Genomic DNA, 25,945 nt, shown 5'->3' on the forward strand with positions numbered 1-25,945 from the left:
TGAAATCTAAATTCTGGCACTGGAGAAAACAGAGAACATTCACATTGGTGTGGGAATGGGAAGGGGAGTTGAAATGGCATGCAACTAGGAGCTCGGGTTGGCCACTGAAGACAGAGTACATAATGATAGATGCTTTGCAAATCGGCTGCTTCACCTGTGCTTGGTCTCCTCAAAGTGATAGAGGACACATCAGGAGCATCAAATGCAGAGGAGAATGGAAGTGGTGTACAAGAATCATTGCCTCACTTGGAATAGCTGTTTAAATTACCTGGATGGTGGCAAGATTGTTCAAGTGAATTTAAGAGCGTGAAGTTAGTCACAAAGGTCATAAACTCAATGATCGCCATGTGAATGAAGGAAGCAACACCAATGCAGTTATCGATGTAACAGAGAAAGAATTAAGGTAATGGTACCTTCTTCTGGCTCTCCAACCCATCGGATGATGATGGTTCCTTTCAGACAGTTTGTGAGGTTTGATATGAGGATATCCCACTCCTCAGAAAGGAACAGCATGTGCTTGAATGGATTTAGGTGAGATGGGGTGGTACAGGTCCAAACCCACCCTCTCATCATCCTCTCACGGATGACTGGGGGAAGTTCTGATGCAGTGAATGGCCAGACCACGCTTCAATGCAAGGGATGTCTTTCTGCGCTTCACAGCATGCTTGCTAGATGGCCATTGACCCTACAAGAGGGTTCATCCGCCCTTTGACAGGTCTTGCTTTTCATCCTGCTAGGTGTCTAGCCATCCTCCGCACCTGGCAAGCCTGGCGGGGAAGCCAGTTTAGTTGCCGACCACCCGACTATGCAACAGATAATACTGGGTTACAAGGTACCAACAGCACCCCGACAAATGACCTGACACTAAGTGTGGTACCACTTAGTTGTCTATGCAGCCAACAAAAAGGCAGCTGGCAATATTATGGTTGAAACAGATGCAAGATATGGTGTACCTCAGTGGTTTACAACCTTTTTCTTTCCACTCACATACCATTTTAAGTAATCCCTATGCCATCGGTGCTCTCTGATTAGTAAGAGATTGCTTAAGGTGGTATGCGAGTGGGAAGGGAGAGTTGAGAATCACTGTTCTAGACCCAATTGTTACTGAAATATTTTGCTTGAGAAAAATTGTCAATGGCCCATTTCCTTTGGAGTTATGAAACTGTGCACATACGAGTCAATTAGGTACGATTAAAACAGTGATTTTCAAAATTTTTTCTTTCCACCCACTAATCACACATAGCACCTATGGCATAGGGAATACTTAAAGTGGTATGTGAGTGGAAAGAAAAAGTTTGAGAACCACTGGTGTTCCTTAAGCTTATTTCAGGCCTCATTGGAACTGTGCAGGAGGCTACAAAGGCTAGAATAGGGGTAGAATGGAAAAACAAAGCAACCGGCATCAGAAGCCCCTGCAGACTGAAAACAGTTTTCCATGAAGCAGTTACCCAATCTGCTTTTCTCATTTTATTTAATCTACGATGTCCTCCTTTTTCAAAAATTGTGGCTTCCCCTCCACCATAATAAACTCAGCCCTTACCCACATCTCCTCCATTTCCCACAAATTTGGCCTGGCCCCCCCTCTGCCCCTGGACACAACAAGAACAGGATTTTCCTTGTCCTCACCTACCATCCCATCAGCCTCTACATCCAACATCTATCTATCCTCCTCAATTTCCATCACCTACATCATGGTCCCACCACCAGACGCATCTTCCCTTCTCCGTCTTCCGTAGGAACCGCTCCCTCCGTGAAACCCTCATCCACCCACTAATTGCCCCCTTGCTACCTTCCCCTGTGACTGTAGGAAGTGCCACACTTGCACACATACCTCCTCCCTCACCTCCATTCAGGGTTCCAAACACTTCACTTGTGAATCTGCGGGAGTCATTTACTGCATCTGGTGCTCCCATTGCGCAGACTAAGTGATCGCTTCGTTGAGAATCTTCATTCTGTCTGCATCAATGACAGGGATCTCCCAGTGGCCAACCATTTCAATTGTATGTCCCACTCCCGTACCAACATGTCTGTCGACGGCCTCATGCATTGCCAAACTATCCGTAAATAGTAGGAGCAACATCTGAGTGCTCTCCAACCAGATGGCATTAGCATCTACTTCTCTGATTTCTTCTAGCCTTCTCCCTGTTCTCCCTCTCTTTTCTATCATTCTGTGTCCTTTTCTCCAGCTCTTCACCACCTTCTTCTCCATTCAGAGGTAGTCTCCCTCTTCCTGTTTACTGCTGTGTTCTCCCTCCCCTATCCATCTATTAACTCTTGCCTGTGTTCCTTCCCATGCCCCTACTCCCCACCATTTTTTTAAGGTGCCTGCCTGTAGAGCTCGTCGAAAGAACCAAAGACTTGTTGATCCATATAACCATTTACGGAGCGGAAACAGGCCAGGTTGACCTTTCGAGTCCGCACCGGTTCGATCCAAACCAAGGCTTTTATTAGCCAAGGCTTTTTATTATCCAAACCAAGGCTTTTTTTATCTTCACAGGTGGCCGACCAGTCCGGAATGATCTGACCTGGCTAGGGACACAACCCTTTAAGGCCCAGACAGTAGGCGTGGCTAAGCTCTCAGTCAATCGCTGTAAGCACAGTCATTACACTCTAGATACTGTAACTATATACATTGGTGATAGGTCTGTACTATCACAGACTGCCTAAATTTTGTTCATTCCTTGATGAAGGGCTCAAGCCCAAAAGGTTGGTTATGTATTTTTTAAATCTTTGCTTACATAAAGTATACTGTGTAAACTGCTGAGTTTCTCCAGCATTGTGTTTTTACTACACTCACTGTGTCTGTAGACTTTCATATTTCAACCAATTTGTATTTGGTTTCTCCAGTGTAGAAAAGACCACTTCACAAGAAGCTTTATGCTGGATTGGAAAAGAATGCAAATGAATGTGTGCTTCACCCAAAAAGACCATTTAATTTCTGAATAGCCATGAGGGGGTGGGTGGTGCTGCACCTGCTTGGGAAAGTGTGCAGAGTTGGAAAAGAGCCATCTCCCTCATGAAGGGTGCTAATTGTGTTGTTTTCAATAAAAATCTCAATGGAAATCTGTCGCAGTCACCCTTCAAAAAATTGCAAAGGAAATGGTCCGTTCAGAATGTTGAAAGTATAGTGGAAAGGTAAATACATCTGGTGGTGGAATCTCATTAAAGGTTGTGGAAAATCTGAATGACAATCTCTTGAATGCGGAAGCTGATACAGTGGAGAGTGATGTCCAAGGAACTCTATCTTTGATCAGTCTGTGAGGAGAAGGGGTGAGTTAAAAGATGCAGGAAATAAATGAGATGCAGACAATAAATGGAATAAGTATTCGGCCAGAAGGGAAGCACAATGCTGGACAAACTCAGCAAGTCAAAGTGCACCTTATATAGCAAATGTGAAGGTCTATAACCAACATTTCAGGCTTGAGACTTTCATCAAAGAATGAGCAAAATTTAGGCAGGTGGCCAAACAAAATGATAGTTTGGGGGGGGGGGGGTGGGGGGTTGCAGGGAGAGGAGCACCAGGAGGTAATAGCTGCATAAGGGAGGGAGTTGGCTCTGTGAATGGAGAGGGAAGGGGGTGGAGAGCTGAAGGAAAGAAGACAGAGGGATAGGGAAGAGAGGGAGAACGGGGAGTGGTCTAGCAGGGAAGCTGATATTAATGCCACTAAGGGGAAGCCATGATTAAAGACAAATACATTTCAGAGATATCTACCATATTTTTTGGTGTATAAATCGAGTCGTGAAACCCCCAAAAATGGGGGTTGACTTATAACACTGGATATACTTTTGAGATCTTAAATTCAGCTCAAAATCCAATCCATGAATCAACCCCCCCAAAAAAATTGATTCGACGTATAAATCAACCCTTGAAAAATCAAAAGAAAAATCTGACTGCGACAGATTTCCATTGAGATTTTTACTGAAAACAACACAATTAGCACCCTTCAAAATTGCTATCATTGTTTGAAAACCACAACACATTTAGAACCCTTCTTAATCCCTCTCGCTATCATGGTCTGAAGCAAAAATGGCAGCAAGAAAGTCTATATTTTTACTATTTAAACAGTCACCATATGGGTCCCAGTCTGTACCTGATGATGTGATTTCAGCTTCCTCGTCAGTATCCCACAATAAATCATCTTCCCTGCCATCAATTGCACAAGAAATACCACACTTTTAAAATTATTTTATCAGTCTTTAACTTTGTCCCATGCCTTGAGAATGGTTATAAAGCATATCAATTGATGCAGAATGCATATCAATTGATGCAGAATGCATTGCCCCGCCTTTTGTAAACAACATTTTTGCACTCGACATCGATGTATTCCATTTCTCGGGCACTTGGTCTTTGGTAATTTCAAGCAGTCATCAAGAGGTTGCAAGATAGCGGCAAACCACCCGGGATAACCGCCATGCAAGTATTCTAATGCTAAACTACTTTTAGTGTTCTCATTTAAGTGGCTACAAAACATATCCCAGACCAGCAAACTCCGTTCTTTGTGTCAACGGCCTGTTCCACACATTTCTAACCATAGTTTCACACCATTTTCATCCATCCATCCTTTTTCATGAAAATGTACAAAAATATCTGCAGGGAATTTCATTTTCATTTTAATTTTGTGATTTAAGATTACCATGGATCTTAACTTAGACCCATCAGCCATGCACGATAACACCACAGTAAACCTAGTCCTTTTGTGGCCTGTACTTCTGGTTTGCACAGTTTTAACATCTTTCCATTCCATTGTTCTTGTGGTGCTCTGTTAGACAGAATCAGACACACACAAGGTAAAGACTGAACAACAGGCTTTAATCCACAAAGACCTCCACAGAGCCAGGCTGGCTGTGGCTGCAGCAACTCAGTGTGAGGCCTTGGGAGGCTGGCGCAGGCTTATATCTCAGAGGGTGATTGACAACTGACCGGGTGGGACTTGATCCATTCAGGCCGACTGATTAGCAGCCAGCCAGGTGTTGTCCTGTCCCCTTACACTCCTGCAGGTACAGAGGTTGCCCCCTGCAGTAGGCCGCCACAGTTCTATTGCCTATAATATCAAAATTCATGGGGGTTTCATCCAAATTTCCAATATTTGCCAGTGCAAACGGATGTTTCTGCCAGTTCCATATAATAAACTGGTGAAAGCATAAAGCTTTATGATCAAATTCTTTTGGTAGTTTCTGTGCAATTTTTGTGTTTTATCATAATACCAGATTTTTCCTGTTCATGAAATGATTGCACCAGGCTACTGTAGCATAAAAATCATCACTGAGGTCTGATTGCGACTTGGCCCACTGCACTGCAAATATTCTTATTGTTTCGGGTCACTGTAGCAATCTCGCCTCTGTTCACATACCCATTCTGCAATGTGATTTTCCATCTCTGGCCAACAAGTGATTCTTTTTCTCAATGAACATTGCCTTTTTGGAATGTTTCTTCAAGTCTCTTCTTTCTTCCTCCAATCTCTTACCAACTTCTCATCCACATCAAATTCTCCTGCAGCAGTGCAGTTGTTGGTTTTCTTGGCCATTTCGCTCACTTTCAACTTAAAGCTCACTTCATATTTTCATTGCATGGTGCGTTGGTTCAATGGATCCTCCATGATAACAATCATCTCCAGCCAATGCTCAGCAGATCAATCCAAGCGATCAATGAGGGTCAACAACCCATCTCAGGCATTGCAAGCTTTAGGGGTGGACTTATATGCCGGTCAATGGGGTACCTCAGGCAGCCAGAAAATTGGGGTTGACTTATACACCCGATATACCATAAAACCTTTTAAATGAGGCTAAAAAAGGGGGGTGGGGGGTGTCGACATATACACCGAAATATACGGTATGTGTTTTCCCTCAATTTCCAGAGCTACTCGACTCTGAAGGAGGGAGGGCGCGCGCAACTGAGGGAGAGTGTGAGGAGCCAGACAAATTCAAGGGTGTGCAGAGAGGAACTTGCTGGTTTCATTATCAAGCTGGAAATAGAAAATCGGGAGTTCAATTCAACATCAAATTTGACATCAAGGTTTGAAAAAGCTAGCTTTTGCTCACTGTTCCTCAACATGATTATCCAACTGCACGAAAACCAACAAGGTCGGGTCAGATACAGCAATGAGCTCTCTGAACCCTTCTCCATTAACAATGGCGTGAAGCAAGGCTGTGTTCTCGCACCAACCCTCTTTTCAATCTTCTTCAGCATGATGCTGAACCAAGCCATGAAAGACCCCAACAATGAAGACGCTGTTTACATCCGGTACCGCACGGATGGCAGTCTCTTCAATCTGAGGCGCCTGCAAGCTCACACCAAGACACAAGAGAAACTTGTCCGTGAACTACTCTTTGCAGATGATGCCGCTTTAGTTGCCCATTCAGAGCCAGCTCTTCAGCGCTTGACGTCCTGCTTTGCGGAAACTGCCAAAATGTTTGGCCTGGAAGTCAGCCTGAAGAAAACTGAGGTCCTCCATCAGCCAGCTCCCCACCATGACTACCAGCCCCCCCACATCTCCATCGGGCACACAAAACTCAAAACGGTCAACCAGTTTACCTATCTCGGCTGCACCATTTCATCAGATGCAAGGATCGACAATGAGATAGACAACAGACTCGCCAAGGCAAATAGCGCCTTTGGAAGACTACACAAAAGAGTCTGGAAAAACAACCAACTGAAAAACCTCACAAAGATAAGCGTATACAGAGCCGTTGTCATACCCACACTCCTGTTCGGCTCCGAATCATGGGTCCTCTACCGGCACCACCTACGGCTCCTAGAACGCTTCCACCAGCGTTGTCTCCGCTCCATCCTCAACATCCATTGGAGCGCTCACACCCCTAACGTCGAGGTACTCGAGATGGCAGAGGTCGACAGCATCGAGTCCACGCTGCTGAAGATCCAGCTGCGCTGGATGGGTCACGTCTCCAGAATGGAGGACCATCGCCTTCCCAAGATCGTATTATATGGCGAGCTCTCCACTGGCCACCGTGACAGAGGTGCACCAAAGAAAAGGTACAAGGACTGCCTAAAGAAATCTCTTGGTGCCTGCCACATTGACCACCGCCAGTGGGCTGATAACGCCTCAAACCGTGCATCTTGGCGCCTCACAGTTTGGCGGGCAGCAGCCTCCTTTGAAGAAGACCGCAGAGCCCACCTCACTGACAAAAGGCAAAGGAGGAAAAACCCAACACCCAACCCCAACCAACCAATTTTCCCTTGCAACCGCTGCAATCGTGTCTGCCTGTCCCGCATCGGACTGGTCAGCCACAAACGAGCCTGCAGCTGACGTGGACTTTTTACCCCCTCCATAAATCTTCGTCCGCGAAGCCAAGCCAAAGAAAGATAGGGTGGTGCTGGCAGGTTGGGCAGGAAGGTTCATTCTGCACTGCTTTGAAACTATGAAATTGAACCTTGAATATTTGTTCAACAAAAAGTTGAGTAAGGGAATTAAAGTGATAAAGAGAATGAAAAAATGTAGAAAATTAAACATCAACAAATAGCATGTGACATCCATTGAGCAATTGAGCATTCAGAGAGATAAGGGAACATCAGATTTCCTGTTTTTTCACAATTTACCTGTTAGCTTAATATGTCCTTCTTCATCCAGTAGAATACTGTGAGGAATATAAAAAAAGATAATAAACATGCAATTGCGTGAAGATGTAAAATATGAGAACTTTACACTAAATAATATGGTGCAGGAATCTTATAAATAACCATATAACAATTACAGCACGTCCACATTGATCTAAGTATCCTCCTCTAATCCCACCTACCAGCACCCTGCCCATATCGTTCCATCCCCCTCCCATCCATATATTCATCCAACTCTTTCTTAAATGACAAAATTGACCCTGCCTCCACCACCTTTCCCGGAAGCCCATTCCACACAGTAATCACTCTCTGAGTAAAGAAGATTCCCCCTCATGTTACTCCTAAACCTTTGACCGTCAACTCTCAACCCATGACCTCTTATATCCATCTCTCCTACTCTCAATGGGGAAAGCCTTTCCACATCATCTATCCCTCTCATTATCTTAAACACCTCTATCAAATCCCATCTCAGCCTTCTACGTTCCAAGGAATAAAGACCTAATTTGCTCAATCTTTTTTTGTATTCCAGATGCTGAAACCCAGGCAACATTTTTGTAAATCTTCTCTGCACTCTCTCTATCTTGTTAATATCCTTCCTATAAATCGGTGACCAGAACTGCACACAGTACTCTAAATTTGGCCTCACCGATGCCTTGTACAGTTTCATCATTACTTCCCAACTCCTATATTCTATGCACTGATTTATATAGGCAAGTATACTAAAGGCATTCTTCACCACCCTATCCACATGCGCTCCTACCTTCAGGGAACAATACAGCATTATTCCTAGATCTTTCTGCTCCACTGCATTCTTCAATGCCCTCCCATTTACCACATATGTCTTGCTTTGATTATTCTTTTCAAAATGAAGCACCTCACACTTATTAGCATTAAACTCCATCTGCCATCTTTCTGCCCACTCCTCTAAGCAGCATAAATCCCTCTGCAATCTTTGAAAACCCTCTTCATCATCCACAATTCCCCCTATTTTAGTATCATCTGCATATTTACTAATCCAATTTACTGCCCCAGCCTCCAGATCATTAATATATATGACAAACAACAACGGTCCCAATACCGAACCCTGAGGTACACCACTTGTCACCAGCCTCCATCCCGACCTACAATTATCTACTACTACTCTCTGGCACCTTCCTTCCACCCACTGTGGAATCCATTTGACTATCTCCAAATTAATACCCAAGGACTTAGCCTTCCTAACTAACCTCCCATGCAGAACCTTATCGAAGACCTTATTGAAGTCCATGTAGACAACATCCACTGCTCTACCCTCATCAACATTCCGAGTCACCTCTTCAAAAAATTCAACAAAATTGGTCAAACAAGACCTTCCACGCACAAATCCAAGTTGAGTGTCCCTGATCAGACCCTGTCCCTCCATATACTTATATATACTATCTCTAAGAACGCTTTCCATCAATTTACCTACCACAGACGTCAAATTTACAGGCCGATAATTGCTAGGCTTGCTCCTTGAACCCTTTTTAAACAAAGGAACCACATGCACAACACGCCAATCCTCCGGCACTATACCCGTCTCTAATGACATTTGAAAAATCACTGCCAGAGCTTCCGCTATTTCCTCACTAACTTCACTCAAGGTCCTGGGAAAAATCCTGTCAGGACCTGGAGACTTATCCACCTTTATATGTTTCAAAAGCTCCAGTACTACCTCTTTCTTAATCACTATAGTCTCCATATATACCCCCTTTGCTCCCTTTACCCTGCACAGTTCAATTTTATTTCCACTCTCTAGATAGACAGAGGCACATTTAAAAACACTAGTTGCCAACCATCATCTCATTGAAGCTGCAACAGCATTTACAAGTATTGTCAGGAAGTTCTGCCCTACATACAATCCTCCCAAATGTGACTGGAGTATTAAAGAAATTGCTAAGTCCTCTGTGTTCCCCAGTCATTGCATCTTACACACCCACAATCAATACCTTCATTTTCCATGAACTCCATTGCATCTGACACTTTCACAGCTGCCCATGGTACATGTTACCCACAAATGGTTTCCTGGATTTCACCATAAGCAAAGATTTTCTTTTGCTGCATCTTTCTAAAAGCAAGCCATTGTGAACTATGTTTGTCCCAATGCTTTTTGGCATTTGTCTAGCTTTTAAAGTTGGATCTTCGGTTTTCAAATTGGGATAATTACAATTACTGGTATATATTCTTTTCATTCAATTTTAGAATTAGAGTATAGAATAGTGGGAGAGAAGAGGGATGTGTACAGAAAAAAAAATCTTTCTGAGTGAAACCCAGCTAAAAAGGTCAATTTAGCTAAAATTTATGCTTTGTCCTCAGAGATGCAATATCATACTCAATTTCTCAGTTCAGGGTAATATGAGCTGCCAATCTGAGCCTGAAGCTCATGCAGCAGAATTTGCAATGTTCGTCATCATGAGCACCAATTGATGGAAATTGGTTAAACAGTGACTAAAATAAATGTTGCTTTATCCAATTAAATACAGCAACCAGTGCTAAAAGATGCTGCTATATCTTTCTGCAGATGGAGATACATCATTGACAATACCACTAATTAGAGAACCTGGAGTGAATCCCTGCCAACCACTCTGGGCACCTGGCATGAACCCAACAATAAATTATCCACAGCTGAGCATGGGAAAGCAGGCCGTCAAAGTTTTGTGTTGAGCAGGCTAAGGTGAGAGGTGCCACCACAGCACTGAGATGTGGGCTATTGCTGGGGAATAGCAGCAACTACTCCACATACTTAATGGACTTCCTAAACTCTGATAGATCCCACCCCACCACCACCAGCTGGATATGATGGAAGCTGCTATTCTCCTCATCCCTTCATCTGGATAGTCAGCTGTCCCCTGGCCAAATAGTTCTCTTTGGCAACAAACACAGTATAACTTTCTCCACAACTCTATTTGACACTGTAAAAATTGAATAAGGCTAAACCAGAAATTTCAGACCAATGCTTTAGATGTGGCATTGCATGTGGCATTGCATGAACCCTTGTGCATGCCACCTGGACGTGTAAGACCCTGGCCAAACCTTAGAAAAAAAAATCATAGGTATAAAATTCCCACAGGACACAGAGCCATTCCCATTGGGAAATATGATCGATGCGAGGATTAAGATGAAGCTGTCCAAATTCCAAATCCGATTTGTAATGATCGCATTGGCAGTAGCCTGTAAGTGCATAGTGGATACCTGGAAATCTGACTCTCACTTGGGCATTGCATGCTGGAATACAGAAATGCAAAGCTGCGATCCCATGGAGAAAATTACCTATAACTTAAGGAAAAAATATAAAATTTTTCTAAAAAATTGGCAACTATATTTAAATTTGATGGGAGCCTTCCCCCGTCTATCCTAATTCTAAGGGAGGGGCAAGGGGGGTCCATTCCAGCCCAATCAAATAAAGTCATGAAAAATGTAACAGGTTTTGTTGTGAATGTCTTGAATGTTGTTTGCAATTGTGATCTGTTTTGTGTGGAGAGGGGGAGAAAAAAAATGGCTCGAACTCAACAGGTAATTTTGTATATATTGGATAACTAATTTGTGATTGATTACTGGAAATTGTTTGAGTTTGAAAATCTATAATATTCAAGAAAAAAAAGCATAATAGTGGTAATTTGCTGAGATAAAGATATACACATTGGGTAAGACAAATTCCACCAGTAAATCCAAACCAGAAATTTAGCATTTGAAACTTTTTATTTTATGTGAGCAAGTTTCAAATTATTTTACAGCAAGCTGCTTTGACTTTTGTTCGTTGGGCTCCACTTCAGAGAGATTTTTTTTCTGGCTATGATCCTCATTTCTCCCACCATTCTACACTCCAAACTGACAATCCATGGAGCGTTGGCAACTATATTTAAATTTTATAGGAACACAGTTATAGTGTTGATCTGTGTGTCTTGCTGCCCTTCCGTCCCCTATCTATCCTTATACTGAGGGAGAGCAGGGGAGGTCCATTCGTGCCCAATCAAATTAAGTCATGAAAAATGTAACAGCCTAGGTGCCAGCTGTCCGGCCATGACAAATCTTTGATGTGTTCCCAACCTTTGTTGTGAATGTCTTGAATCCCAGCCCCCAGTAATGACTCATATTCACTGTGCAGGGCAGGCTGCAGCCCTGACTCTCACATCACTGCAATGAGCAGAAATCCTGGTCCAACAACACATGTCCTGACCTGCCGCCTCTCCACTAGTTCCCAACAAAGTGTGTATCACCTGAGCAATCATTTATCTTTTATTATAGAGAAAAAGATCATGCAAGGGTGATTATTTACAAGTGTTCAGAATTGAGAACTACTGGGTAAACCCAGTATAATGAAGCTGTGTGCCACGAGGCAATCTGAAGTGGGAAACGTGTACAAGTAGTCTATACATCCATCACTTACTTTTCTGGTTTAAGGTCCCGGTAGATAATTCCAAGACTGTGAAGATGATCCAAGGCTAAAGCCAATTCTGCCAGATAAATCTTAACATCTTCTTCCGTAAACATCACCTACAAACGAGCAAATACATGACGACATCTGAAGCAGGTGTTGGCCAGTTAGTCCCTCGATTCTGTTCTGACATTCAAGATCGCAGCCAAACAAATCTAGGCCTCAATAGTATGTTCCAGCTCTCTCTCTGTATTCTATAACTCCCTGTGGTTTAAATATGGCTTGGTATATTCAGTGACTGCCTCCACAGTTTTCTGGAGTAGAAATTTCGAAGAATCATTACCTTCAAAAGAAAACTCCTCAGCCGTCATCTTATTCTTCTTCTGATATTTTTATACTATTGTTCCAGATTATTTCTCCTGGAATAAACATCCTCACACATTATCCACCTTGTCAACCATCCCCTCCTCCATCTTTCAAATATAATCTCTCACTTTTCCAGATACAAAATGAGGATCAAGTCAACTTGATAAACATATTTGAACATTGATCATTTCAATCCAGGAATCAATTTAGGAATTCTCAGCAGTGTCCCTGTTGCAAGTGTATAATTTCTTAAACATGGAGCATTCTCCTTCATTACTACAGTGAAGATTCCCAGAATTAAAAATAGAATTTGTCCTTATATTTTTCTACAATGTCCATTGCACTTTGCATTCTGGCTTGTTGAGTTTCCTGACATGCCCTTCTTTCATTTTTCAATGATTACAACAATATCATATTATCATATGTTGATGAATGCTCTTAAGTTCATGCTCCTTGCATTAAAAAAAAGATTAAATGTAACCTTCCAAACTTCCCCAATGTCTTGCCTTATGCCCATAAGGGGAGAGGCAGGGGGTGGGGTTGGAATGTGAAGGAGAGAGCAAAAGAGAAAACATCCTACCTCTTTAGAAAGCCGAGTAAATAGGTCACCTCCTCTGAGGAAGTCCAAAATGAGGTAAAGTTTACCTTCTGTTTGAAAAGCTAGCAAAAAGAGAATAGCTTTAAAGATATACACATCAAATCATGAAATCAATTTACAGTAACACAATCACATTTGGGCTGAAATTTTGCTGTTGAACTACTTTTGACAATCCTTTCAATTAATTTATTTTGCTCTAAACCACATGACTGCTTTGATCTTGTACCGTTCCTTTCAAAGAAGCAAATCGAAACACTCACCATAATGCAGCTTCACAATGAATGGATGATTTACATCCACCAAGATATCTCTCTCCAATTTAGTTCGTACACGATCTCTTACTGAAACAGGAGAAAACTACTGTTAGTACAAGGCTGGTGACATTATTTTGCCACTGTTCAGTGCAGCATTCATGGTTCACTAATTGGGCTCCCCCACCACTAATTGTACTCTCCATTGTAATATTAATCAATAACAATTTGCTTTAGCAGGAATCTACCTTTTAGTGTCGCTTTCTTCAGTACCTTCATGGCATACAGCTGACCCGAATCTGGCACTTTGATCTTTCTCACAAGAAACACCTGCAAAAACAAACTTTGAATTTGAACCATCCATCCCTGTTGGTCCCCCTTTTTCTTGAAGATTTTATACTGAAATTATTGAAAGGCTTTTAGAGCCCACTGATCCTAAATGCCAGGCTGGCAGAAGTTTAATCCATGTTGGATTGGTCAAAATGAGAAAGAGGCGCAGTAAAATCTGCTTGGTTGGGGATCATGAGTGGCTAACCATGCAAAGATGTTTTTCAGAGCGAATACAATCCAGGGAGGGGCAAATTAATTACAGGCATGCAAGCATTAACATTAATCTTAATTATTTCCATCAAATATTCCTGAATGATACAACTTTTATCATGAAATATTTGTGGATTCAAGACTCACTCCATGTATTTTAGAACTATCAGATGTGTTATCATGAATAATTAACCCAATATCCAGTATAATATCTTAAATGGACAAATAAACTCATTTGACATTATTCCAAAAGAGAACAATTATGTTAACAGACCTATCCAGGACAGTTTTAGCCTAGGAACATAATAGCTGAAAATTATTATCTAATTATCTCACATTAGAGAGATTGTCTGTGCCCAAACTTGCAGGTATACTCCCCACATTATGAAAGGTATCCCTGTACAGTAATTTTCCCTTATGTTGTCTTGATATCTATGGACAAATGTCTACATGATTGAAATTAATTTCTTTAATCATTAACATTTTGTTGAATGCTTAAAGAGGTTTTAGAACACCTATTTTCTGACTGCTCAATCCCAAATAGACATTGCAGTCTTGTTTAAAATCAAGCAATATTATAATCCAAGGACAGTTAAACTGCAGATTTTTATCTCTATCACAATGAATTCATTTATAGAAGTTCATTTTAAAGATAAAAACAAACAGGCATTTAGATTCCATTACTTAAAAAACTGAAAAATAAACAAATGAGTCTATATGAATTTTTAAGAATTTATCAGGTCGAGTCCTCATTTTACTTGCAGGGAAATAAAATTAGATGATAAAAAATATATAATTTATTTAAAAATCTATATGATAAAAATGAAGGAAAACTATTATTTTGAAATAATATGGTCACAAGACAGACTTACCTTTCCAAAGGATCCCTGGCCCAGTACCTTCAGGAGCTCAAAGTGGGATGGATCTGCTTTCTCTGATCCTTCTTTTACATGATGTGTGATGTTGATCTCTTTTACATTCTCTTCATCCTGAAAACAAAATTAAGATTAACTCTCTCATTACATTTACAACCAAAAGCATCTCCCGTGAAACAAATCAAAAACTTTACACAGAATTGAGAAATAATGTGGCAGAAACAAAACTTTTTTAATATCAGTTTAAGCCATTTAAATTGCTTTTCAATGTCTATTTGTCTTCCTTCAATGCAAGACATTGCCAACCTCATTTCAAAACTGCCTTCATCTCCCCCTCCTCAAAAGGCACAACTTTGACTTGTATCCTAGCAAACTAAAGCATCCTCTCCAATATCACAACCCTTTCCAAAGTCCTTCGGCGCTACCAAAGGCTTCCCATCTTTTCTTAAGTGTGGCACCCAGATCTGGACACAAAAACACCAATTGTGTGGAAATGGCTTCCTAACGCTTTAGGGGTTCAGAACCAGGAGTTGAGGACGTGCAACTTGATGCCCCAGGCTTGAGTTAACTGCTGGATAGATGTGCTTGGGGTACAGGAGGCAGGATGCAGAGACAGATACATCAGAGGAGATGGCAGGATCTACAAACACACATCACTAAAGGGACTCTCTTGTGCATCTTTTTGTCTCGATAGCAGTGCTGCATTAATAGTGTCTGTTTGCCTTTACAGGATACACAAAGGAAAAACTTTTATGCGCGTCTGAAATCTATATAGCTTCCAAAGAGTAGTGGCAATGAAAAACAGCATAAAACATAAAATTAGATATGCATGTAACAAGTTTAGCCATTACACAAATAGATCAGGCAATCCAAATTAGCAGGGATAATATGACTTCAATGAGGGAGGTATACAGATACCTTTTTAAAATAAATCAGTATGTTGAGGAACCAACAAGGGGACATATTGTGGATACTGTACTGTGTAATAATAAAGAATGAATAGAGTATCTGGTAGTTAATGGGCATATAGGGAACAGAATCATCGTATAATTTAGTTGAATTCATCAGACTATGAAGGCATAAGATGCTGTTTGGTTATAGATAGTGAGGTTTGACAGTAAGCCAAGCTAACATTCAAGAAAACAAGAAAATAGACACAGGAGTAGGCTACCTGGCTGCTCAACCCTGCTCTGTCCTTCAGGATAATAAAGGCTGTTCAGTCCCAGTCTTCAACTCCTCTTCTGTGCCAATTCCACTTTGTCCTCAATTCCCCAATTTTTCAAAAATTAATCTACCTCTTTCAATATTTTCAGATCTTGCCTCAAAAAACATCTGAGGTTGAGAATCCCAGAAATTCACCATTCTTTGCAATTCCTACACACACACAGCCCATTATTTTATAAATGTGTCTCCCCCTTTGAGACATTTCAACATCTACACCGTCATGCCCTCTTAGGATCCCATATGCTTTGATTAAGAAAAACCCTAATTATTTTAAGCTATTAAGACAACAGATCTTATTTTTTTAATTTATTTGTATAGGCTGATTTAGCTATGGTCTCAGCTCCACCTACCTACTGGTTCTCCATCAGTTTTAATTGATCTACTATGCAAAACTATTTGTGTCTTAAAAATATTTAATGAGGCAGTCTAAACTGCTTCCTTGGGCAGAGAATTGCATAAATTCACCACTTTGAGAAAAGTAGTTCTTCCTCATGTCAGTTTTAAATCTACTCCCCCAAATCTTGAGGCTATGTTAGTTCTTGTCTCATCTACTAGTAGAAACAACTTCCTCACCTCTATTTTATCATTTTATCTTTCGATAAAGGTCCCCTCTCATTCTTCTGAATTACAGCAAGTATAATCCCAGGCTACTCATTCCTTCCTCGCAAACTAACCCAGCCATTCTCATTGGGGGCTATACAGCCCCCGTGGGCCACAGCACATTCGGGGGGGGGGGGGGGGGTGCACAGACTGAAATCATAGCTTTTTTTTGTAGTTGGTAGGAGAGAAGTACGAAGAAACCAACTAAATGACTGCTTCACAGGGAAGAGGGCCTATAAACTTTGAGCAGAGTCCTAAAGGAGGCATAGCAAAAAAATAGTTGAAAATGGCCTAGTTAACTCCCCAATCTCCAAAATCAACCAGGTAAACCTGCTCTGCACCACCTCCAAAGCCAGTGTATTTTTTCCCTCAAGTAAAGAGACCAGAAAGTACTCCTCAGCAGTGCCTTGCATAGTTGGAGCAGAACCTTTCTGCTCTTAAATTGAATCCCTCTAGCATTTGCTTTCTAGATTACATGCACAAACATTCCCAAGTCCCTCTGCGCAACAGTCTCTCTGCATTTAGATAATAGTCCTCCATTTGATTCCACTTACTAAAGTGTATCACCTCACACATTAATTTCTATTTGTTTTCCTTTATCAATTCCACCTATCTATATCCCATTGCAAGATCTAAACATTTTCACAGCGATGTTTTGGCTGTCAAGCAACGTGGATAATTGTCCCTCCAAAACATTGATATAGGTTGTAAATAATTGAGGGCTATGTCCAGATCTTCGGGGGACTGCACTTGATACCAACTATCCAGTCTGGTAAAAGATCCCTTTATGGCTGCTCTCTGCTTTCCATGTGATAACCAGTCTTCAATCCATGATAAAACACTGCCCCTATCACAATACCATTAGCTCTTGTGCAGCTGCTTCTCTTATGGCAACTGACATGGGCTTCTGAAAATCCATATAATCTGCTACTCATATTCTCAAAGAACTCTTGAAAATTTGTCAAATATAATTTTTCTTTCATATCACAATGTTGCTTTGGTTTGATTGCATCAAGCTTCTCTAAATTACTACATCTTTGACTGTAATCACTAGTATCTTCCCAATAATAATATCACTCCCCATTTTCTAATCTGCTGGTACCCTCTCCACATTCAGTAAGGTACCATAGAAGAGGAACTTGTGTGGTGTATCAGATATTGATCTTTAGAGCAATATAGAACAGAACTTAATGAGGAACAAGATATTTGTGCAATAAGGTAGGTACTGTGTGATCTGTTGGAATGTTCCAACAAGGCCTGATAAAAGTTTGAAACACAGCCCTTTATCTTATCACTTTGCAACGTTCAGGACTCAATTTTGGTCAACTCCACCCTACAAAAGATACCATCTTTACCCTATCCACCCATCCTCTGTATTTCAAAACTACACTACAGTATTTTCTCCTTCCTCGTTCTGACCAAGGGTCTTCAACCTGAAACATTAACTCTGCTTCCCTTTCATAGATACTGTCCGATCAGCTCTCATTATCTTGGATTATAATGAAATTATAAACATATTTCTGAATGGGTGACCATGTTTAAGATTTTATTTTGTTATGTCACTGAGTAATGACCAAAGTCAGGAGTGATATTCTCAGATAGCATGCAATTATGTTTGCTATCTTTCAATCTCCTTGGATCAACCCTGCCACTACTTTGAACACAATTCTACAGATATTCCAACAACACCAGACACAGTTTGCAAAGTATCACACCAAAAACCAGCTGGCACTTTGTATGGAAAACTTTTCTCTCTCAATTCCTTTGTGTCTAATTTAATCAGTTGCAATCACTTCAAAAATACTCACACAAGTACCTGAGCACAGCTCGATGAGTCCACTTTGCACATTTTACCCTGGTCCTTCTTTCGTCGATTAATTAAGAACATTTTGAGGAGATTGAACTTTTTTGGTTCCTTTTCCATAATTTTGCCATTTAGTCCACTGGGACAAACAGCATAATATAGACAGACAAACACACGTACACATTAAGAATTTGAAGATGTTGCAGCTTCAAGAGAAATTGAAACGAAACATCTTATCTCTTGGCACAGGAAGGAAGTAGCCTGTGTAGTAACCCCAGATCCAGATAACATCAGAAAGTCAAGAGAGTCTATTGGCCGGGCAGAAATCAGACTTCAAAATACACTGAATTTGCTCTTTTTTACCACATGCACAAAGCCTTTCATTGTGCATCGGTGAAGAACAAATGCAAATGATATCTTGCTGCTTCTCTGAAAGAAAATATTCACCTGAATATCTGCAACAAAAATAAAGATCACAGGCTTCCTTTTCATACAACATCCTTACAGCAGCTAAATCGAAGCAAAACATTAAGATTTACTTATAACCTTTATTCATCACTTTCAAAGGTAATCAAGTGCCCTCATCTTACAGCTATTTTTTGTTGTGAGCTTGCTGATTGTAATGTTTGAAGTTCCAATGCTTTATTCATTTCTGGTTTAAACAACTATCAAATTTTTTGGAGTCACAATTATATTTCTCCACTTAACAGCAACCACTGGTATGTGAATCTTCTTTACATGAAGATTCACATACCAGTTCTAATTTCATAAACACCCCTGACAATCCTTCCATGTCTTCCCTCAACTCTATATTCTTTCTATTCCAAATTCATGAATATCTTCTACATTCTGGTAGCCAATGCCAAAACAGATGAGAGTCATACAGAACGGAACAAACCCTTCACCTCAACCCATCCGTGCTGACCAAGTTGCCATTCTGGTGAAGTCCCACCTTCCTGCATTTGGTCCACATCCATCTAAACCATTCTCATCTTTACATCTGTGCAAATGTATTTTTAACATTATAATTGTACCCACTTTTATAGCTTCCTCTGGTAGTTCATTCCAGATATGTTTGGAAAAAGTTGCTCCCATGTCCCCATTAAATGTTTTCCTCTCAGCTTAAACCTATGCAAGAATAGTCTACCCTGGAAAAAAGACTTGTGATTCTCTTTATCCATGCCCCCCTGATTTTATAAATCTCTACAAGGTCACCACTCAGCCTCAAACATTCCAGGAAATAAAGACCCAGTCTCCAACCTCTCCCTATAACTCAAGCCCTCCAGTCCCATAGAATCATAGAACATTGCAACAGAGAAAGCAGGCCCTTCGGCTCTCCTAGTCTGTGCTGAATTATTATTCTGCCTCGTCTCACTGACCTTCACCCAGTTCATATCTCTCCATACCCCTCCCATTCAAGAACCTATGTTAAAATTGAGCCCACATTCACCACTTCAACTGGCAATTAGTTCCATACTCCCATCACTCTCTGTGTGAAGAAATTCCCCTAATGTTCCCTCTAAACTTCTCCCTTTTCAGCCTTAACCCATGCACTCTGGTTTGTATCTCACCTAACTTTCAAGGGTGACATTTTGAGAGTACAGAGTTTGTATATTCCTGTCAGAATTAAAGGCAAGATTAGCAGGCATAGGGAACTTTGGTTTTCGAGGGATATTGGTTCGGAAGAAGAGAGAAATGTATAGCATGGAGCAAATGAGGTATTTGAGGAGTGAAGAAAATGCAAGAAAACCTCAAGAAAGAAATCAGGAAGGCTAAAAGATTGCTTTGGCAAACAAAGTGAAGGAAAATCTTAAGGGTTTCTACAGGTATATTAAGAGCAAAAGGATAATAGACAATAGACAATAGGTGTAGGAGTAGGCCATTCAGCCCTTCAAGCCAGCATCCCCATACACTGTGATTATGGCTGATCATCCACAATCAGTATCCCATTCCTGCCTTCTCCCCATATCCCTTGACTCCACTATCTTTAAGAGCTCAATCTAACTCTTTCTTGGAATCATCCAGAGAATTGGCCTCCAATGTCTTCTGAGGCAGAGAATTCCACAAATCTACAACACTTTGTGGGTGAAAAAGCTTTTCCTCAACATTCTAAATGGCCTATCCCTTATTCATAAACTGTGGCCTCTAGTTCTGGACTCCCCTAACATCATTAACATGTTTCCTGCCTCTAGCGTGTTCAATCCTTTAATAATCTTGTATGTTTCAATCAGATCCCCTTTCATCCTTCTGAACTCCAGTGTATACAAGCGCAGTTGCTCCAATCTTTCAACATATGACAGTCCCACCATCCTGGGAACCAACTTCATTAACCTAAGCTGCACTCCCTCAATAGCAAGAGTGTCTTTCCTCAAATTTGGAGACCAAATCTGCACACAATACTGCAGGTATGGTCTCACCAGGGCCCTGTACACCAGAGAAAGACATCTCTGCCCCTACACTCAACTCTCCTTGATATGAAGGCCACCATGTCATTAGCTTTCTTCATTGCCTGCTGTACCTGCATGCTTCCTTTCAGTGACTGATGAACAAGGTCACCTAGATGTCATTGTACTTCTTTTTGTAACTTTACACCATTCAGATCATAATCTTCCTTCTTGTTCTTGCCACCAAAGTGGATAACTTCACATTAATCCACATGAAACTGCCCACTCATTCAACCCATCCAAGTCACCCTACATTCTCATAATATCCTCCTCACATTTCACACTGTCATCCAGCTTTGTGTCATCTATAAATTTGCTAATGTTATTTTTAATACCATCATCCAAATCATTAATGTATATTGTAAATAGCTGAAGTCCCAGCACCGAGCGTTGCAGTCCCCTACTAGTCACTGCCTGCCATTCTGAAAGAGACCCATTAATCTCTACTCTTTGTTTCCTGTCTGCCAACCAATTTTCTATCTATATTAGTGCCCTACCCCCAATACCATGTGCTCTAATTTTGCCCACCAATCTTCTATGTGGAACCTTATCAAAGATTTTCTGAAAATCCAGGTACTACATCCACTAGCTCTCCCTTGTCCATTTTCATAGTTACATCCTCAAAAAATTCCAGAAGATTAGTCAAGCAGGATTTTCCCTTTGTAAATCCATGCCGACTTGGACCTATCCTTTCACCGTTATTCAAATGTGCCACTATTTCATCTTTTATGGCCCAATGGCCTGACAAGATATTCCAACAGACCTTGAGGGAGACTAATGTAGAAAATGAAAGGGTTCCGGCAGAAATATTTAAAATGTCCTTAGCCATGGGTGTGGTGGAGGGTAGTTCATGTTGTTCATTATTTAAAAAAAAGCTCCAAAAATAACCCTGGAACTTATATGTCACTAATCGATAAGTTCTTGGAAGGTGTTCTAAAGAAATCGGATATACAATTATTTGGATAGCCAGAAACTGATCAAAGTTTAAAAGGTTAAAGGATCCATATTGTCACGTAATACTAGATTTAGAATGTAACATACATGAAATTCTTTAACTTTGTCTACTGTAAGGAAGACAGAGAGTCGCCACTTTGTCTGGTGCCCCTCACAGAAATGAGGCCCCAGCAAAGAACAACTCATGACCCCTAGTTTACAAGACCAGTGCTCTAACCACTGAGCTTTCAGGACAGTCAACATGACTTTGTGCATGGTAAGTCTTGTTTAACCGTTTGAGAGGTTTTTGAGGCGATTGCCAAGAAGGTTGATGAAGGAAACGCTGCAGATGTTGTCTACATGGACTTTAGTAATGGCTTTTGACAAGGTCCCACATGGGACATTAGTCAGGAAGGTAAAGACGTTAGGTATTCATAGTGAAGTAGTGAACTGAATTCGACAATGGCTGGACATGAGAAGCCAGAGTGTAGAGGTGGACAATTGCTTCTCAGAATGGCCTGTGACTAGTGGTGGACTTTTCTCTTTTGAATGAAGAATGATGAGGAGATTTCATCGAGATCTACAAGATTATGAGAGGCATAGATAAGGTGGACAGCCAACACCTTTTTTTCCCCCAGAGTGGGAGTAGTAAACATCAGAAGACATCTGTACAAAGTGAAGGCCATTAAGTTTAGGGGAGACATCAGGGGTGGTTTTTTTTTTACACAGTTGCAGTTGCCTGGAAAGCCTTGCCAAGGGTGGTGGTGGAGGCTGAAACATTAGGGGCACTTAAGAGACTCTTAGGCATATGGATGAAAAAAAAATAGTGGGTCATGAAGTAGGAAGGGTTTAGGTTTTGTGCTAGGAATATATAGGTCAGTAACATGTCAAAGGGCCTGTAATTGTGCTGTAATGTTCTATGTTCTATGACATGCACAATAAATGGTAGGGCACTGAGGAGTGTGGTAGAGCAAAGAGATCTGGGACTACAGATCCACAATTTTCTGGAAGTGGATGCACAGGTGGATAGAGTTGAAAAGAGAGCTTTTGGTATATTGGCCTTCATAAATCAAAGTACTGAGTTTAGGATTTGGGATGTTGTGGTAAAGTTGTATAAGACATTGGTGAGGCCAATTTTGGAGTATTGCATGCAGTTTTGGTTAACCAACTACAGAAAAACTATCAATAAGATTGAAAGAGTGCAGAGAAGATTTACTCAGATGTTGCCCAGACTTCAGGAACTGAGTTACAGGGAAAGGTTAAACAGGTTAGCGCTTTATTCCCTGGAGCATAGAAGAATGAGAGGAGATTTGATAGATGTATTTAAAATTATGAGGGGGATATACGAAGTAAATGTACATAGGAATTTTTTCCACTAAGGGTAGATGAGATACAAACCAGTTAAATGTGTTAATCCAGTTAAAACTGGGTTAAAAGTGAAAGGGGAAATGTTTAAGGGGAACTTGTTCACACAGAGAGTGGTGGGAGTGTGTAATGAGCTGCCAGCTGCCAGGTGAATCCAGGCTCAATTTTAACATTTAAGAAGAATTTGGACAGGTACATGGATGGAAGAGGTATGGAGAGCTATGGACTGGGTGTAGGTCAGTGGGACTAGGCAAAAGAAAAATGGTCGGCACAAACTAGAAGAGCTGAAGGGGCCTGTTTCTGTGCTATAATGTTTTATGGTTCTTACCTCAGTGAAAAAAGCTTACCTCTATTTTCTTTATCTTATTCTGTATACATCTTAAAATAACACATCAGAATTTAAAATAGAGAGCATTATTGTTAGGTCACAAGCTTTAGGTTCGAAGCAACAATATTTTCCAAAATGCACTCTAATTTTGAAGTTGACCAGCAGAGAATAGCATTAGTTATGAATGAATTGATTTTTCATGGTCTCCAATGTCTGTAAAGGGTTTGAGTGAAACTAATACCTACTGACCCAAGGACTTAACAAAGCTGGTCACAATGCCGCTCAAAATAATCACAAGTAAAAACTGAGAAATGCTGGAGGAGCTCAGCTGGTCTTGCAGTATCCATAAGAGGTAAAGATATATTACTGATATTTTAGGCCTGAGCCCTTCTTCGAGGTTACTACAGATTGCAGACTTTCATGTTTCACTCCACATCAAGGACAAGAGAAATAGTTGTTGCGAGGTGGGCATGCAATTCCATTATCTAAACAAGCCCTAAATAATGCAAAATTACTTCTAGGCAAGCCCATCCTCTATCCCCAAATAATCCAATTCAAACTCAGACATTTTGCTCCTTTCAATTCATCTCACTTTTTCATCCATGAGTCAGCCTACTTTCTCTGTTCCTTTTTCCACTGTCAAATCAACCCAAGTAGAAGTGAATGCTGGTGAACTCCTTTCCAGATCATTCTACCTGTTGTAATTACTCTTCTTGTACTTTGTAGATACACAGCAAAGGCAGAGCACTTCTCATACTGGTCACACAAATATTTAACAAGTAACTTCAGTTCATTATCACAAAGAATCACAATTAAAAAAAAAAATTAATTATACTAAAATGGCAGAAATTAATTCTCAGGGACAGCCAAGAGAGACTGCAGATAAAGCAACCTGCTAGAGGAACTCAGCAGATCGAGCAGCATCCATAGAAGGAAAAGAATGGTCAATATTTCAGGCTGAAATATTAATTCAAATTAATTCTCACCAATTAAACAAAACAGCAACATCAAGTGGTTTGAAATGTCAAAACTTAACTAATATCTAAATTAGACAATCAAGTGTGCATCTGAAGCTCTGAAAAGACACCAAGATCGACATCCTCTATAACTGAAGCTTGTGCATTCAAATACAGTACACCTCCGATTATCCGAAATGGTGGGGACTGGGCCTATGTCAGATAAGCATTTTTTTTCGGAGAACTGGTCAGTTTTGTAACAGTGTTTAAATAACCACATCAACAAGGCTTTTTAAGCATTAAAATAATGTTTCATTCTCACCAAAAAAAATGCTGACCACCGCCGTTCACCAACATTTCCCATTGAGGCCTCACTTGTGCTAGGAGCCCAAGGGTCCCGCTCCTGCCCAGGAGCCTGAGGTCCGCTGCTGCTGTTGGGAACCTGACGTCCCCGGTCAGTTTGGCTCCGAATATTTTTTGGATAATTGAAGATTTCTGATTTGTTTCAGATATACTCATTTATCCAAAATGTTCAAAAATTTTCGGATAACTGAGGATTTCAGAGAATCCGATTTTGAATATTCGGAGTTGTACTGTATCAAAATTAAGTAATATTTATCTTGCCAGAACAATATCTATCAATTTATCTATTGTCATTGTAGTGTGGAGGAGATTGGCAAACAATATAAAAAAAGATACTAAGAGTTTTTTTTAATATATAAAGAATAAAAGAGAGACGTGCTGACAAAGGACCAATAGAAAACGATGCTGGGGAAATTACAAAGATATGGCAGAAGAATTAAATCAATATTTTACATCTGTATTCAAGGTGGAAGATATTAGTAATATCAAAGACAGAAGCTTCAGTTGGATACAGTTAAGATTACTAGAGGAATTGTGCTAGGTAAATTGAATGGATTAAAGTTAGAAAAATCTCCCAGACTGGACGAAGTACACCTGTGGGTTTTGAAAGAGGAGGCTTTAGAGACGGTAGATCCATTGGTGACAATCTTCCAGAAATCATTAGTCTATGGCATGGTTCCGGGGAATTGGAAGGTTGCGAATGTAGTTCCGTTGTACAAGAAAGGTGGGAGGCAGAAAAAAGGGAACTATAGTCTGATGTCAGTGGTGGAGAAGATATTAGAGTCAATCCTCAAGGAATTACTTAAAGTGGTATGTAAGTGGAAAGAAAAAGGTTGAGAACCACTGCATTAAATTCAAGTGATTTTTCAGTAGCATTATTTTAGACATGGAGAATGCATGTGTATCTTTATAAATTTTTTCTATAGATGTGGGTACTGCTGGGACATCAAGCATTTATTGCCCATCTCAGATTTCATTTCACAACATGATGCTGGCCATCTACATGAGCTGCTCCAGTTTTTTCTGGTTAAAACATTCCAAAAAAACTGCTGTTCAAGGAGACCCAGGATTTTGACCACCACCCATGAAGTGAATGAGAGAAGGGGAAGGGGAACAGGGCAGGGTGATAGGTCTTCAAGTCACAATGGTGTGCAGGTCAGAAGGAAATCTGTCAGTGATGATGCTACTACACTTCTGTTGCCTTCCTCCTCGGGAGCAGGCATGCAGATGCTGTCAAAGCCTGTTATATTTTTGTGGATGGCACACACGACAGCCAATGTACACTGGAAGATGGAATGAATGTCAACATTAATGCTTTGTTTGATGAAAGGA

The 25,945-nt window shown here is 40.7% G+C and overlaps 1 protein-coding gene across 5 annotated transcripts in view; it reads right to left on the reverse strand.

Annotated features, from left to right (window-relative positions):
- The window catches only part of rps6ka1 (ribosomal protein S6 kinase a, polypeptide 1), a 170,080-nt gene that overhangs the window by 43,448 nt on the left and 100,687 nt on the right, over nucleotides 1-25,945 (reverse strand). For 4 of the 5 annotated variants that reach the window (XM_069895452.1, XM_069895451.1, XM_069895454.1 and 1 more), the window contains 6 exons: nucleotides 14,594-14,710; nucleotides 13,430-13,511; nucleotides 13,191-13,271; nucleotides 12,913-12,992; nucleotides 11,979-12,085; nucleotides 7,556-7,593 (listed from right to left, as the gene is read on the reverse strand). In XM_069895452.1, the coding sequence (XP_069751553.1) occupies nucleotides 7,556-7,593; nucleotides 11,979-12,085; nucleotides 12,913-12,992; nucleotides 13,191-13,271; nucleotides 13,430-13,511; nucleotides 14,594-14,710 (505 nt within the window). Of the gene's footprint in view, nucleotides 1-7,555; nucleotides 7,594-11,978; nucleotides 12,086-12,912; nucleotides 12,993-13,190; nucleotides 13,272-13,429; nucleotides 13,512-14,593; nucleotides 14,711-18,236; nucleotides 18,433-25,945 lie in introns of those variants that run through there. The other variant, XM_069895453.1, reaches the window with a different exon arrangement.

The sequence above is a fragment of the Narcine bancroftii genome, chromosome 8 (assembly GCF_036971445.1).
Source record: "Narcine bancroftii isolate sNarBan1 chromosome 8, sNarBan1.hap1, whole genome shotgun sequence".
NCBI lineage: Eukaryota > Metazoa > Chordata > Chondrichthyes > Torpediniformes > Narcinidae > Narcine > Narcine bancroftii.